Here is a 16,034-nt window from a genome sequence, read left to right on the forward strand (position 1 = left end):
CCATCTACTCCCAAAAATTTTTAATTTTGAAGATTTAATAACTTCCCTGACATAATTTCTGTATAAACGTATGAGTAATTTCTGTAAATTAGCGAAAATAATCTGTAAAGGGAAATATTTACATTTCATCAATGGAAAACCTCCAACAAAGGCCATTGGTCTCTTAAATGTTGTCTTTTATTTGGTCTGTGTAATGATAGAGAGCTAGCTAGTGAAGGCAAGTCAGGCCAGACGTCGCCCCGTACCACCACCAAGTCCGGTCTACCCCCAGCCATGCCCATCCTACGCCTTCAACCCCCAGCCTCTGCCTCCGAGGGTTTCGGCGTGACCTTACTCTCCACTAGGTCACTAGAGCAAGAGGCTGAAGGCCAGGGTGGTCAGCATCAGCGAGAGCCAAGTCCTTCCAGTCCAAGGATCGAGGGAACCACTGAGGTGGAGAGATCAGACGCAGGTGAAATTATGTTTTCAGAAACATTTCTTAGAATGTCTTCACCTCCAGCAAAATTATATCTTCAATGATGCTGTGGGGTTCTTGTAGGCTTTGTTTAAAATGACAATACTGGCTATGGCTTTTTGCTATAGGAACATAGCCACAAGCTTGCCAAAGTCATAGCTATGGCTACAGTTTAAGGGAGTCTCTTAAGGTGTGTCTGAAACAATACAATTGGCTATGACTATGGCTGTGGCTGTTTACCACTAAATGGCCATAACATAGCCATGATCTAAGAGACAATACTCCCACCCTCATAGAATGTGCAGTTATCCTGTCTTCACAAGTGAACCATGCGGTACACTCAATAGTCTAGCCATGGTAGGACTGTGCATAGTTTAGTATTCAATTATTTCATCTCGGACTTAATTGAATATTCAAATATTCAAATGTGCGCACCTGTGCTTGTCAAAACTGACAAAGAGCTTATTCAAATAATAAATAGAATAGGGTGCAGAATGGCTGATATTTGACCGATTTTAAGAAGACATTTGAGCTAATATTCCTCATGCATTCTCTCAAATCATGGGGGAAGGGGCATTCAACAAATATGTGGCTTTTGACAAACAATGAAACCACACAACTTATGCATGCATTTTCATCATCTCAAGATCACTCACATTGTTCGAATATTTAAATAAAAAAAGTTGTTCAGATATTTGGTTGATTAACCCTTACTCTCTGAGGGTAGTTTACTGCATGTCAGTTGGTTATGCCAATGCCCTCCAGCTGCAGTTTATTGGAGGATAAACTATCTTGACTGTGAAGGCTCCAATTGGCAGGAGTTGGAGGCCCTGGAGGGTGCCTGATACTGACCAGCTGGGGGCACTCACTTTGTTATCAGAGGACTCTCATTGTTCTCTGTGGCATGTATTGGAGTGCCTGTCCAGTTACCCTTGAAATGACATGGCAGATATTGGAGGGCCATGCAAAAAACATAGGAGATTTTCTTGAGGCACATATTGGCATGCGTTGGAGGGTCTAGTAGGGTAAGGGTTAATGAAATTTTAAATATTTGGTATATTGGGCCATAAGCCATATCCTTTCTTTTAATCAATAGTAGCCATCACGCATGATCAATTGGCTGAAGGTAGGCTCCATCACTGTTTTGTCATCAGTTTGCAATCAATTTCTTTTGTTATCTGTTCCTAAGGGCTTAAACATATCGGCAAGAGCCCCATACCAGTCGCTGCCAGCTCAGACATCTTTGACTCCATGCCCATGAGTGAGACGGGGGGCAAGAAGAAGAACAAGAAGGCAGCTAAATACCAGATATCGGCCCCGCTACAGAGCGTGAGTACAGGAAACTCATCCTCGCTAGTCATCATAAGTCAAGTCAGCAGTGTAGTAATTAATCATAAGTTCATTACAAGTCTGGTGACACGAAACAGGATGAATAACAAAATGCCTTTGTCACAGGGCATTTGAATATCTTGTGATTTGACTTGGGAATCCATGACTTGTCATGTACCAGACTAAAACACTGCAAGTCAGATGAACTGTGCCATCAGTCTGACTTTGCCTCGTGTGACATGACTCGTGAGTTTAGGTTCTACAGATTGAGACAGGCATGTGCAGAGAAATTTAATTATTCCCAGGTAAAACTTTGCACCTACGAACTTATCGTTATTGTAAAGGAAAAAAAAACCATCAGAATTCAAAGGTACATATCAGTAACTTTGCAGACTGACCAAAATTGGATCTTTTTATCTGGCAACGTTCCGCTTCACATGCGTTCAGTGTTGCATGGCTGCATTTCAGGGAGTCTTTGTAGTTGATAAAAGGCATTGCCTCAAGCGAGCGAAAGCAAGTATCTGCCGGTGACCTGTATGTATATAAAGCCTTATACTGCACAATCCTGTTGATGCATGTGTGCTATACATTTCAAAGGTAAGCAGGTTAACTTTGGTAAACACCGTGAGAAGTCTCGCTGTTGGAGACGTGTTTCATTGTCTGGCCATTCCCCATATTGGTTTTACAAAAGTAAGAAATTGAGTGTGTTATGGTGAAAAAATGGCATGTACATGTTGATCTAAGCCTATCCAGTCAACCATGAAATGCCTAGTATGGTTGGCTGTAAGCCACTCCCATGAGGTACTGTAGCTACCTCTGTGGTATGAAGTGACCTTACTTTGTGCTTTTCCTTGGCATAATACTGTCAGGAAGCATTCTCAATTCAACTTTTATGGGTACATATTGACATGTTCTACAGTTGGGCCCAGTACAATAATAATAATAATAATAATAATTAAACACTTTTATAGCGCCTTCCATTTAAAAAAAAACCACAAAGCGCTGTACAAAAGATAAAACCAAAATATAAGTCAAGATAATATCAAGTTATTAATAATCAAAATGAGACCTCATAATGTACATCATACAAAAAAACCCAGATATAAAAGCCGAAAGAAAACATCGATTTTTAAATGACCAAACGCATTGTGAAACAGGCCAAACACGATGTAAAACAAGTCAACAAGATTACGTCAACCGGATCAATTGAATAAATGATAAAAGTAACACATAATTGCATCAATGCATGAGTTCACTCCAATAAGCAGTTGCTGCAAAGTGGCTTGCTTATGGACAAGAACCATTTACTTACAAGACCAGTTTAGAGCTTCTGTAACAAAACTGGAATTTGTTCCCAATTTTGTGTCACAGATGGAGCCCAGCAGAAAACCCCACCAAATCGAGGATCGCCCAATCACAGAGTGGAACACGACACATGTGTCCCAGTGGCTGATGGGTAATGGCCTGGATGAGTACATTAATGACTTCACAGCAAACAACATAACCGGGCCAGCGTTACTTACTCTAGATGCTGCCAAACTTAAGGTTTGTGTTTTTGAATCATGCCACTGCCCCTCTCTAAACTTCCAGTGATATGGATTATTTGCATGAACATAAGATCGGGCTTCCATCTCACTCATGAGAGCACTGATGTCCAAAAATGTGCACAAATATTTTTGTTTTGAACTTGCACATACCACACACCAACAAGCAGTGTCTTCATTTAAGCACCATGCATATGGCGACACTAATGTTCAAGAGTATGCCTTCCTTTTTTGGGGTGGGGGGATGGGGGGGGGGACACACACAGTCCATAATGACACTTCCTATCTGTCAATCAAGCATTGTGCATTGACCAATCAGAAAACACCTTGTGGTCAGGTGACCACAGTATCTTGGTCAAACTCAGTCACAAGCGCCAATAGAAATGCACACAAATCAAGACGGGCTGGGCTCATGGTGATCTTTGCTTCTTTATAATGAACATTGGAAACAATTTTTGCCCCTGTTGCAGACTTTGGGTGTAACAAACGGTGCTGACCGTAAGCTCTTCACGAAGAAGATCAAAGACATGAAGGCACTGGTGGAGAAAGAAAAGAAAGCCATCGCTAAGGAACACAAAAGCCGGGAGAAGAAAGAGAAAAAAGCTGCCAAGAAGCTCTTTGCTACTGCCCAGTAAATAAGTCATTTTAGAGTTGAGACTCTTTTGTGAGATATTACACACCATACATTGCAATAATCTGCCTCGGGAGGTTTGCCTTATTGAGAATGACCTGAGTGACTTCAGGATATGACCTGAGAGTAGTATGACCTGGAGAATGACCTCTGAATTGAACTATGACCTGAGGAGACGGAGATATTCAGGCCGACCTTATGAAGTGTGCCCTGAGGTTTGACCACAGGATTGAACTTGAGGTGTGACATGAACTCTCACCTCATGCATGAACTATGACCTGAGAGTGACCTCCAGTATGACCACCAGAACTTTGACCTCCAGAACTTTGACCACCAGAGCATGACCCTAGTAATGTACCCTCCATGCTGAGGTCAAACAACATGGAGATAGTCCCAAGGAGTGTGACCTACGAGCAGTGATGACCTCATAATGACCTTGGGGTATGACCTCAAGAATTCTCGAAGGTGATGACCCTTGGATATATGGGAGACAGGTCTCAGTGTAATGTTTTCACAGAATGCCAGATTCATGCTCAAGGGGCTGTGAAACAAACAAAAAAGGATCTTCCTCAGCTCTCCTATCTGAGAACACAACTGACGAGACTGATCTTGTTCAGAATGACCTGATGTCAGTCACCTTGGAATGACCTTGCTTGACCTGTGATGAGGTGCACCTGCAAGTTTCAGAGGAGCTCAACATCAACATTAGGGTTAAACCCTTTTGCTTGTACCCCTCCAGTTCCTTTATTTTTGATGAGGCAAAAGCAGAGAGCAAGATAGAGAAATCGATTTGAATTCATCGTAGAACACACCAAGGCCTTGCAAGATAGTAACTGCATAGCAAGAACATACAATTGGGGTAGTTAATATCATCATGATAAAAAACATCCAAACTTGCTGCTGACACTTGCTAAATTTTTGATACTGAAAAAATGGCCTTCTTAATGCGACGTCTCAAATGTAACTTTAACGTAAACTTTCATCTTTCCATCAAAGTGACGATATAAATGAAATGTGTTCTTAGCATACGAGTGGGCATGTTTGCAAATATTTCGTTCGCATTCTGGTTTTCATAATATTTCACAAAAAGTAGCGTACCTTTGTGAATGTGATTGGTGATTATTGCAGCTGTGTACTGTGCATTTATCCAACAGTTTGTGTTTGATTTCTGCCGTGTTGATAATTTCCAAATGAAATGAATGGCATTGTACGCATTACATGTCTGTGAATTATTCTCCATAGGGGCACTGCTTGTTGCAGCAAAGCTTCATAGAAGAGTAGATATTTTAGACAGTGATCAATATAACGGGAAATAATTATAGCTTTAGAAAACAATTTATTTGTTTATTCACTCAGATTAGATTTGTATAAAATTGTTTTCCAGACTAGTATTATATATTGGCTCGTCTATTTTTGATAAACACTTGGCGTGATTCTCTCGTAAAAGGAAACAAGTCGTTAATTTTTTTTTACATAGAATGATTTTGTAGTTTTTTCGTTCGTTTTTAATCAGCGAGTGAATTTTTCAGTCAAAGAACCCTTGTCAAGTTTTTTGTTTCCACCTGCAGTGAACTGAAATCAATCATGGATTAAATTGAACTTGAAGTAAAATTAACATTTTACTTGGTGTTATTTAATTCAAGTGGAAAATTTGATGCGATTAATGACCGCAGATACACAGTTGATATGGTGCAATGGATCAATATGTCATATAATATTAAAATTTAATTTTGATAAACTAGTTTCATTTATGAAAAAAGGTGGAAGGGCCAGAAAGCATTTATTTCAAGTAACAGAAGAGAGGCAATATCTTTGATTTATCTTTCCCATTTTAGTTTTTTTTATGAAGCTTATGAGACCGAGTAAGAATATCAAATCTGCAAAATTCTTCCCTCTATCAGTAGGGAGTGATTTCTGTGTCTGATGGCTATCGTCAAATATACAACTGCTTTGCAGTATTAAGGGCAAATCTTGCGGTGTCGTAAAAAAATAAAAGAGCTACGGTAAAAGATTTGAATTCATAATTAAATTGACGATCAATTATCAAAAATAATTTTGCATTGTAAAATGCAGAAGGTCCACAAGTTTGACTTGTGATTCAGTAGAGTTTGGTAGTTGGAGGACTTACAACTTTATTAGGTGTACGGTCTTCTAGTAATCAAATCTGGTTCTGGAACTTTGGCTCATTTTTTTGGAAGGGGGGTTTGGTCTCCTGCTCAAGTTGCATTCAGGTAATTGCCTCCTTTTCTGTTACTTCTTACAAGTAGGGTGCTGGCCACCTTTTGTACCGAACAATTATAAAGTCAAACAAATATATTGCCATATTAGTAAGTATTACATGTATATTGGTAGATTTGCAACGATACAAAAAATAGATGCTTTCACTAATAACAATAACAAAATGTATTGTTTTGATATTATTTGCATTTTTGATACTCAGCCGCCTCCAGCAAATTTGATAGACTTTTTGATATGATTTGATAGTTTTGTTTTTGGAGTTTTGTTTTGTAGAGTTTTGTTCAGGCCTTTGTCGCAATCATGTGATATAGATGTATGAATAGTCACACTGTACAGCACAGTACTATGAAAACGTGTTGCTGACCGATTTTCTGTTAAGCTAAATGTAAGGTCATTCATATACATTTTCTTAGGTAGCAAACAATTCTGCTGAAGTCATTGGAAACAAGTCTTAGTTTTATTCAGATATCATTTTTTTATTTTAGATTTTAAACTTTTTGCTGGCTTCAATGTCTGACAAATGGGTACATGCAATCAGCCAAATTTTGAATTCTTTCTTTCTTTTTATATTCATATTATGCTAAATATGTGAAGAGCCTGTATCTTTAATCTCAGCAAATCTGTCTGTTTTTATGTCTGTTTTGTATGAAACGTATACACTTGCGCTTAAGTAATGCTAATATTCTCAAACACTGTATAATTTTCTCTCAGACTTAGTTGCCAGTATCCAGTATGTGCATGTACTTCTGGATGTGTTTTATTCTCATTCCAAGGGCCAGTGCTGTATTACAGTCCTTCACAAGTCCTGACAGGTCCTCGTACGTCCATCAAAAGTTCTTCAGTCACATTTGGCAAATCACAAGCTAAGTGAAAGAACTGTGATGGACCTGTGATGGACTTGTGATGGACTGGACTTCAACACTGCCAAAGAGTAATTTCATCAAATTTGCTCAACAGTTTATTCTGCACTGCAGTTCCATGACGTTGATCTCAGTCCATGTTCCTTACAGGCAACTTCATCAGAGGTATCTTTTTACCACAAATGTCAGCAGTAATTGGTAGTGGACACTTCTGATTGAGTGCCTTGAGGAACAGGTTGCCCAGGTGATATCATTTTGGCCATGTACGAAACAGGTGTCCAGAACTGTGGCTATATCTGTTATCAGCTTGTCCCCCAGTCTTGAGCCAAGACTACTTGTTTCCATATGATGGAAGAAGACTTAAGACAACAGCTCAAGACTATAAGATGCACACGTGGCCTTTTCCTGGGTCGCTTTTGTTGTTCACAGGTGAAACTGTGTGAATACAAGCCAAAGGCAACTAAATACTACACCAGTAGAGGGCAGCAGATCAGTATGCACAGAACTTATTCTTCTACACACATTCATACTATGTAGCTGCATTATAGAAAATAAATCGTGATGTGATAAAATACTATCACATCCAAGGAATTACAAGCAAACAGCAAAAGCATTTATTTAGGACCCAATGTTCTATAACTTATTCATCACTCTTTTATTCAAAATGTCATATTTATTGGTAGCAAATATCTAGATGATGTAATTTGTTGTTCACCTTTCAGTGGTAAGCTTTGTTTACTGTGTTTTTGCAAGCAGTCATGCTACTGGATATGTAGGCAGATGTGTAGTGTGTGTATTTATTTAATTCTTATTTTAACTGGGTAGCCCATTCAGTGGAATCCACTGGTCTCCCATGGGGCCCAATATAGAGAAGACAGTGTGAAGAAATTACAGTTTTAGATGTGGGAGGAAAACCCCAGAAGAAATTTTATTCTGAGGAAAACCCACGGAATCAGGTAGGGACTGAAAACCCAACCCACATATTGGCCCGGGCAGGAATCGAACTCGGGTCAAAGTGCTGGAAGGCGAGGAAAGTACCTCTATGTTAATCTAACTCCCCTTTGTAACTAGTGTGGTCGTTAGTGTGCGCAGGAAGTTTGTTTTTATTTACCAGAATCTTGGGGTACTCTCTGCATGTTTATTAAGCATGATTTACTGTAGTTATATTGGTCCCTTTCTTTCTCTCATATTGCTACCTAATTTTCCTTGGCTGTTAATGAAGGACTTTCACTTTTATTACTTTTTCATCGTATTAAATTCGTGCGAGATTTACCAAGTTGGCTAGCCGTACGTCTGGTTTCCCAAAACATGGCTGTAATGAAAACCAAAAAAAAAAAAAAAAAAAAAATTCAGGACATCGAGAATGTGGTACCAGCTTAATGAATGGTACAAACAAACATTTACAGGAAATGTATCATTTTGATCTCTCCTCGTTTCTCCAAATTGTGATGGGAAACACTTTGTCATAAATTACATCAAATCAACTGGTAGGTTATGTTCATGCAGAATTTCAAAATACATAATGTTGCGACCACTTTCTGATCTAAACAAATAAAGGGAAATTAACTTAACCGGTGCTTATTATTTCGAATTGACAAAGTTGACCTACATATGACCTACATTTTATGTCAAAGTGTAATCTTGATCTTGCCCTTTTTATGAGAAAAGTGTGATTGAAAAAGGTAAAACAGAATTACAAATAAATTGTCAGCTCAAAAAGTTGGTGCTGATTTAAACCCAGCTGTAAGATAATCCTTTGATATGATCGGCTGCTGGGTATTCCTAACCAATCACAAGGCTGTTGTACCTCAGCCTTGCTGGTGATTGGTTGGAAGTTTTAATGAGCGACTGACGCGCATGCGTCCAATTCATAACGAAAAAGATATCCGAACAAGTGGCATGACTGTGTACAATACATGTAGAGGTGTATATATCTAGTAGTATGCTATAAAAGGGGGATTATTTAATCATATTTGTACATTATACGCGTGTGAGAAATACATGTAATGAGTACATGCATTTAAACCTAGTGGTACTAAATTCCTATCATCTCGTTGCGTAAAAGTTAAAATACGTAAAAAAAAAAAATCCCAATTTTTCTAACGGTTTTATAAGCTTGTAATATAATTCTTCAGAATCATCTCTTTTTTTTTGTAATTCGTGATTTAAACAACAACAGCAAACATGTATAAAGATTGTACTTAATTAACCATTAGGTGTATTATTTTATCGACCTGTCTTTTATCATTATTGGGTCTGAAACCGGTAGATGACCAAAATCTTCGATATTCTGTAGTGTAATTGACATGGATATTTTTCTTTCTGTTCAAATGATCTTTCATTCTCTTGTATAGGGCACTGTGTATTCCAATTCAAAGTCGGTGTAGAAAATAATGAACAAAAAAATAATATAATTAGAGAAACTACAAAAGTCATATCAGTGTGTACGTATTTCGTTTTACCATATCAAATTGTTACTGTTTTTTGTTACAAACGGCTCTTTCTGGACGGGGTCCAAATATGGGTATTTTCAGAGGTTGGTTATGAGATACTGAGTATTAAGTGGAGTGAGAGTATATGTGGTGTGTATCTTGTTTTGTTTTTTTAAATTGGTGTCGGGTTTGGTGGGTCTTGATCACCATACACAATAAACCATTACCGCCATTGTCTAGATAGAAGACAAGTGTCAATCCTTGCTTTTTATTGAAACAATAAGTCACACCCATAATAACCCAGTTTGAGGTCTTATGTGCCGAGTTGGGCTGTGTATGCCGGCTTTCTCCCTGTAGCTGTATCAACGCCACAACCTCTATCTCTGTTTCCAACTCACAGAATCAAAGAGATAGTCCTATAAATTTGTTTACAGGAAATCCTTTACAAGAATTTATTATTAAAACAAAATTAAAAAGTGAACTCAATTGAAAATTATTTAATAATGTGTCTTTGATTGTAGATAATACAGACAAATTATAGAAGAAACCGGTTGGAGATTGTGGAAGACAATTGGAAATAAAATCCTGGTAAACGATTAACTTTGGAGGGCACTCGTACTGTTGCTATACAGCTGTTAATCACTGTTCAAGTGTGCCACTTGCCCCTGGGTACGTTTCCCATCTCATGTACTTGGGTGGTTTGGAACTTCCTGTCGGCTACAAATAATAAAACACCACCCAAAGCTGCGATTCGCGTTTTGTAAAATCGTTTGAAGAATGGCCTCGGCATGAATACATGTCAGTTAAAGCTGGAAGTGTCATTGCAACGTGTGGAGAAAATGTTCATTCTCGATGGTCAAGTGTTTCAAAAGAAACAAAATGACCATGGAACTGCCTATTTCCAAGTGAATTATTAACTTTGCCGTGGTCACGTCATGGTCTGATTTGATCGAACATTATGCGTGTGTATTTTGACGTTCGAGCAATGTTGTACCATCCATTGCATTGATAAACCTTATTCTTTGAACCAAAAAATGAGATGCGTTTTAGGTCACATTGATCTTGCCATAGATGTGGCGCACCGTCTTCTGATTAATAGTCAAAATCAACAGGAGATTGTAACACAGTTGAACTAAGTTTTGTTCAGCAGGCAGAACCTACAAAGGATAGAATGAATGTGCAGTTCAGCCTGGTTTTGCTACTGACGCTCTTCTCTTGCCGGAGTGAAACGGTGTGCGTCTGCCCAACCTGCCCCGACGGATGGTCGCTCATGGACAACTACTGCTACCGGTTTTACCCTCAGGAGGAGGAATGGCAAATGGCAGATGCAATTTGCAAGTAAGTTGGCCTAATTTAACACGGTTTGTTACAAAATGTATGGGCTTCTTTCCTAGGTGAAGCTGAAAGTTTTCCAATTCGCTCTTTTCACACTTCCGCCATGGGCATGCACAGCCTTGATCTGGCAACGTTGTACACAATAAATATAGCCGGTTCAGCGATTCCCGTGTCGGGGTTCAGATCACTGAACCGACTAGTTTTATTGTGTAAAGTTGCCAGATCGCGGCTCTGCATGCCCAATGGCGGAGCATGAAAAGAGCGTTTACCCCAAACCCAGCTCTGATGAAGCTATGGTGCTGAAATCTACTGGGAAGGGCCTACTTCGAAATAACTGCTTATTGTGTTCAGCGTATAAATGCAATGCAGTACTGATCTAATTGTCGACATGAGCGGTATCAAAACTATGGTAGAGAGAGGCTTAGCATTTTTAAGTCATCCTGGAGCTTAAGTCGTGATAAGGGAAATGACGCCTCCCTCAGAAGTGGGCGAGGCTTGTTAGTAAACCATAATCCTTCAAGCTATGTTCTGGAGTCGCACTGGTTGAACTTTGTTTTCTTCTTAAGTCTGTTGTTGCGTTCGGCTGTCTATTTAGAACCATATTTAATTTGGCCTTTTGTTTCCCATGCAGTCAGGTAGATGAGACCAAGTCTTCATCACTGGTGTCCATCCACAGCGTGAAAGAGAATAAGTTTGTTGGCAAGCTTGCTGGGAAGGCAAGGTCGTGGATTGGTCTGAATGATAGGTGAGAAGCATTTATCGTAGGCTAATATGAATGAAAGATGATACCTAATTGAAAATTCATACAGGCCTCAGCCCTCATCAACCATAAACATCATTACCATCTACACAAACTTCATCACCATCATCGCCATCCTCTTCACCACCACCGTCGTATCTTTACCATCACCACACTGATCATAACCACCATTTCTGCTATCACTTTGAATAGCGACGTAATATTACAACATTATTTCTATGAAAAAACAACAACTCCAAAACGTATCGCTATTACGCGAAACATAACGTTGATGATGTAAGATGAGGCAAAGTTGCTTCACCAAGATTTACGACGCCCACTTCGGGTCAACATGCAAATTTGAGGTCAAAGTACTACATTAGTATATAACCCTTTTAACCGGCATTCGTACGAATTCGTACGATATATGAATATGCATTTCGAAACCTGACTGTATAATGAACCCCTACTCAAAAATACGTCAATTGAGGGCTTTACGACTCCACCCAAAAACTGTTTACCCATTCCTATTGGTCGAGAGCCCGTCACGTTGGTGGTTTAAAACGGTTGATAAAACACTGACTGGTTGTAAACACTTTTTCCCCGGTGTCACATGAAATGTGGACACCTATGAAATTAGGTCCCTTTTACTCTTTTATTGGTTAAACCCTCACACGTGACCAGCCACTCTCCTAGTCACTCTCTAGGTCCGTATTTCATAGTCCTAAATTCACACGCGTTTTGCGCCACATTGCGCAGTACGCGCCATACACGCGCCAATCTCCAATCTCCATATAAGGAGATTCTTAGTACTACTCGCGCGAGGCACATAGCTAGAGGGTTGTCTCACTAAAACATGAAATAAAATTGTTCATCAAAATCGTTGGAAATTTATAATTTTTGACTGTGGCTAATAACTTTTGCACATTCAGGAAGTCGTGCGTACTTCGCGCGCGAACAGTACAGTCAGTACGCTCACGCTGTGTGTCCCGTCCACGGCAAAGGAATCTAATAAAACCACAGAGCTATATTAATGTAATATAGCTCTATGAATAAAACCTAGACACAACATTTGATCTCGCGTCTGTGAGCAAAATGCTGCGCGTGTAGAATATGTCAATTATTACACGAACGCCCTTCATTGGCGGGACGTGTCGCGCAAGAGAGGGGGTCTCAATACGCGCGTTATTTGAAATCATCGGCTGCGTGCGTACCTTATGCGCGTAACATATCGTCTCAGGCCGCGTGACGCAGCCTGTTTTGCTCACACTATTCATAACGTAAAAGCAGTAAATGTCGTGTCTAGGTTTCATAAGATGTCTATGGTCCACGGAGCTTTCGAAAATGGTAAAAACACGCCCTCTTTAGTTGGCGTACGGAGCCCATTGTGTCCACCATCTCAAAACCTTATCATTCCATATGTCCTCTCAAACTCAAACCTAGACTCAAACCTCATTATTATTCGTGTAGGTTCACTGAGGGGAAGTTTGAGTACACGGACGGGTCTCCGTTTACCTACGACGCATTCCCGCCTCCTGAGCCAAACAATGCAGGCCGAGGCGAAAACTGCGTAGAAATCAACAATAGTGGCACCCTCGGACGTTGGAACGATCACCGGTGCAGCGTACGAAAACCGTTCATCTGCCAAATGTGGCCTACGTACAAAGAAAAGTAAGGCCTTATGACCCTCGTGTACATCGCCATCATGGCCTGTTGACTTGGATGATGTAGTCTATGTTCAAGTCGGGATTTTGATATATTCCACTTACGCACATTGGTCTCTACAAAAGCATCATGGCATTGTCTTAAATTCCATCTAAAGTCCCGTTTTAAAAAGAAAGACTAGGATGTTTATAAATTCTCTGCATAGATGCTGCCGTCTTTGATTAATTGGATTGTCACGTGACTATTATGCAAAAATTAACGTGTGTGATAGGTGACACGCGGCAGAGATGTGCCCTCTGAGCCTCCAAAAAACCACGTGATCAAAGAATACTGTGAAATAAAATCCAAGATGGCGGTATCCGTCCAGCAGTCTATAGACCAATCTGGGCATGCTGTCGTATCTATCACGAAGGTCCCCTTTAATGGCGAAAGCATTGTGCTAGCTATTGTTAAGATACTCCGTCACGGGACAGTTGCCTTGGTACAATAGCATGCACAATCGTTCCTCGATTGAAAAGGGGGCCTTGTGTGTGAACAGTGATCACGTGACCAGATTCGTCTATATATAGGCTACACACGCTGACTCCTCTCCTTTCGATTGATGGTATCATTTCGTTTTCCTCCGCATAAAGTTTTAATTAATGTAGTGAGACGTCTTTTACGAGACACCGTACAATTGGCACACAGCCCAGAAAAATGTATACAAACGCGCACTCAGTGCCGTAAACGAGCGAATATCATCCCTTTTCTGCCTGCACACCAAAGTGTGCAATTTGGAGGCCTAGTTCACAACAGCCGTACACTGGCCAGGCGTTCGGGGAACCGTCGGTGAATCTTAGGAACCTCACTTTGAATCTGGGAACTTTAGAAATACAAACTTTGTGATTTAATATATTTTATCATTGGCAACTGTGTCACAATTTATAGAGCTAGAAACTGAATCTATTATCTTATCAATACTTTTTGTAACAGTTGTTTTTGTAGGTTAAAATTGAGATCAGGTGTTAATTTAAACTATTGTAATCGATTTTTGTGAACAAGTTCATGAGACCAAGCATAATTTGACTCCTGCTTTGATTTGTTTCTGTTTGTCTTGGGTTGTTCTTGGCGTCCTTAAAATGTAATCATTTGAGCGGACCTCCTTACTGGCGTACCGCTACATTAATCAAGATAATTATGCTCTTATAAGATCGCTAGATATGCTCTCTGTTGAAATTGCACAACCACCAAGAAAGTCAATCAGGTCTGGACTTGATAAAGGTTTCAGCGTCGTCAGTAATATGCCACTTTTATTTTGCCAACACCACTTTATCATTCTAAATATACTTGTTCCCATTGATTAAATACATATAAAAATATAATGATCAGGTACCTCCCCCCCCCCCCCCCATTATAATGCCCTCCCACCACCGTTCATACTCGTTAGTAACACATTCATATGTTGGTTGAAGAGACGTCCATTGTACAGTGCGTTTCTTGCCACCATTTCAAATTCGTATAATAAATCGATGTTAGTATTAAAAAAAAAAAAAATAAACCATAAAATTACCATATCTCAGGTGCTGAATTAATTGTCATTCAAACTGTGTAAATATTTTGCTATTTCGTTATATTTTCACTAGGAATAAAAAGCGACTGTAATCTTTCAAAGAGATTCAGTATGATAAAAAAAATTCCCCAAATGATTAAACATACATACAATTAAACATGTCATATGATAATCATGCCTTGATATTTGGATAATATGGAAATGACAACAGAGCGGCAATCATGTCAATTCAGTCGTGAAAAAAATATATGTTTTTCTGTTTCTTTATAATTTCACAAAGACTAAAAAGCGACTTTAGTATTTCAAAGCGATCTGCAGCATAACAACATTCCCCAAATGATTAAAGATGCTTACAGTTAAACATTTCAGATTCCATTCATACCTTGATATGTGATTAACGATGGTTTGAATGGCAAATCAAGTCAATTCAAAGTTTGTCGCCAAAAATCACAACTCTGACAAATTATTATTATTATTTATTCGGCATAGGCCTAAAAACAAACAACGAAAATCCCAAAATACCAACCCAAGAACGCAAGCCAGAGTCGTATGCCTGAAAAAGTTTACCTAAAAACTGTGACCCAAAGGCCTTCAATTCAAATACATCTGGCTACACACAAGATATAAATATGAAAAAAAGCTATAACTAGAGATGTGTTTGTGGACAAACACAAGCTGTTTCGGATATTCAAAATACTCTGTGCACGTGATGAACAATCAGTGACGTCACTAAAAATGTCATCTATAACAGCACATTATACGTACATGTCAAGTTATAACCAAATCGAACATATAGGTCTGTAAATATAGGCCTATGAAGAACAAAATGCCCCTTTAAGGGACGTCACATGACATTTGATGATGACATCACATGAATTTTCATCTATAACCCATCTCGGCATTGGTACGATCACGAATTTTTTCTAGGACCATCTGTGGGTGGTAGTCTAAGTGTGTACCAGGTCTAACGTCGATCGCATAATTTACAAAAGTGCCAAAGTAGAGTGTTTTAAAACGTGTACAAACCCTATGGGGAAAAATGCATCTTTAATGTGATGTAACCCAACACCTGATGACGTCACGATCGCGCATTTCTTCTAGGACCATCTTTGGGTGGTGGTCTAAAAATGTATCAAGACTGAGGTCGATCGGATTTACGAAGGTGCCAAAGTGGAGTGTTTTAAAACGTGTAAAAAACATATGGGGAAAAACGCATCTTTAATGTGACGTAACCGAACACCTGATGACGCCACGATCA

At 39.3% G+C, this 16,034-nt stretch overlaps 2 protein-coding genes across 8 annotated transcripts in view; both read left to right on the top strand.

Annotated features, from left to right (window-relative positions):
* Positions 1-8,415, top strand: part of LOC119741614 (neurabin-1-like) — an 89,614-nt gene extending 81,199 nt beyond the window's left edge. For all 7 annotated transcript variants that reach the window (XM_038217434.1, XM_038217435.1, XM_038217437.1 and 4 more), the window contains 4 exons: positions 201-451; positions 1,644-1,783; positions 3,155-3,328; positions 3,798-8,415. In XM_038217434.1, the coding sequence (XP_038073362.1) occupies positions 201-451; positions 1,644-1,783; positions 3,155-3,328; positions 3,798-3,962 (730 nt within the window). In that variant the 3' untranslated portion in view covers positions 3,963-8,415. The remainder of the gene's footprint in view (positions 1-200; positions 452-1,643; positions 1,784-3,154; positions 3,329-3,797) is intronic.
* A 1,434-nt stretch (positions 8,416-9,849) lies between these two features.
* On the top strand, positions 9,850-14,050 carry LOC119741616 (low affinity immunoglobulin epsilon Fc receptor-like). Its single transcript, XM_038217442.1, has 3 exons — positions 9,850-10,826; positions 11,455-11,568; positions 13,033-14,050. Exons 1-3 carry the CDS (start codon positions 10,660-10,662, stop codon positions 13,235-13,237), a joined length of 486 nt encoding a protein of 161 aa, XP_038073370.1. The 5' UTR covers positions 9,850-10,659; the 3' UTR covers positions 13,238-14,050.
* Positions 14,051-16,034: the final 1,984 nt, after the last annotated feature.

Source organism: Patiria miniata, unplaced genomic scaffold (genome assembly GCF_015706575.1).
Source record: "Patiria miniata isolate m_02_andy unplaced genomic scaffold, ASM1570657v1 HiC_scaffold_5, whole genome shotgun sequence".
In the NCBI taxonomy this organism is placed as follows: domain Eukaryota; kingdom Metazoa; phylum Echinodermata; class Asteroidea; order Valvatida; family Asterinidae; genus Patiria; species Patiria miniata.

Bases quoted from the DNA above. Each gene is read 5' to 3' on its own strand.
- LOC119741616 (XM_038217442.1), top strand. From the start codon at position 10,660: ATGAATGTGCAGTTCAGCCTGGTTTTGCTACTGACGCTCTTCTCTTGC. The intron at 10,827-11,454 runs GTAAGTTGGCCT...TTTCCCATGCAG, and splicing joins ATGGCAGATGCAATTTGCAA to TCAGGTAGATGAGACCAAGT. The intron at 11,569-13,032 runs GTGAGAAGCATT...TTATTCGTGTAG, and splicing joins TGGATTGGTCTGAATGATAG to GTTCACTGAGGGGAAGTTTG.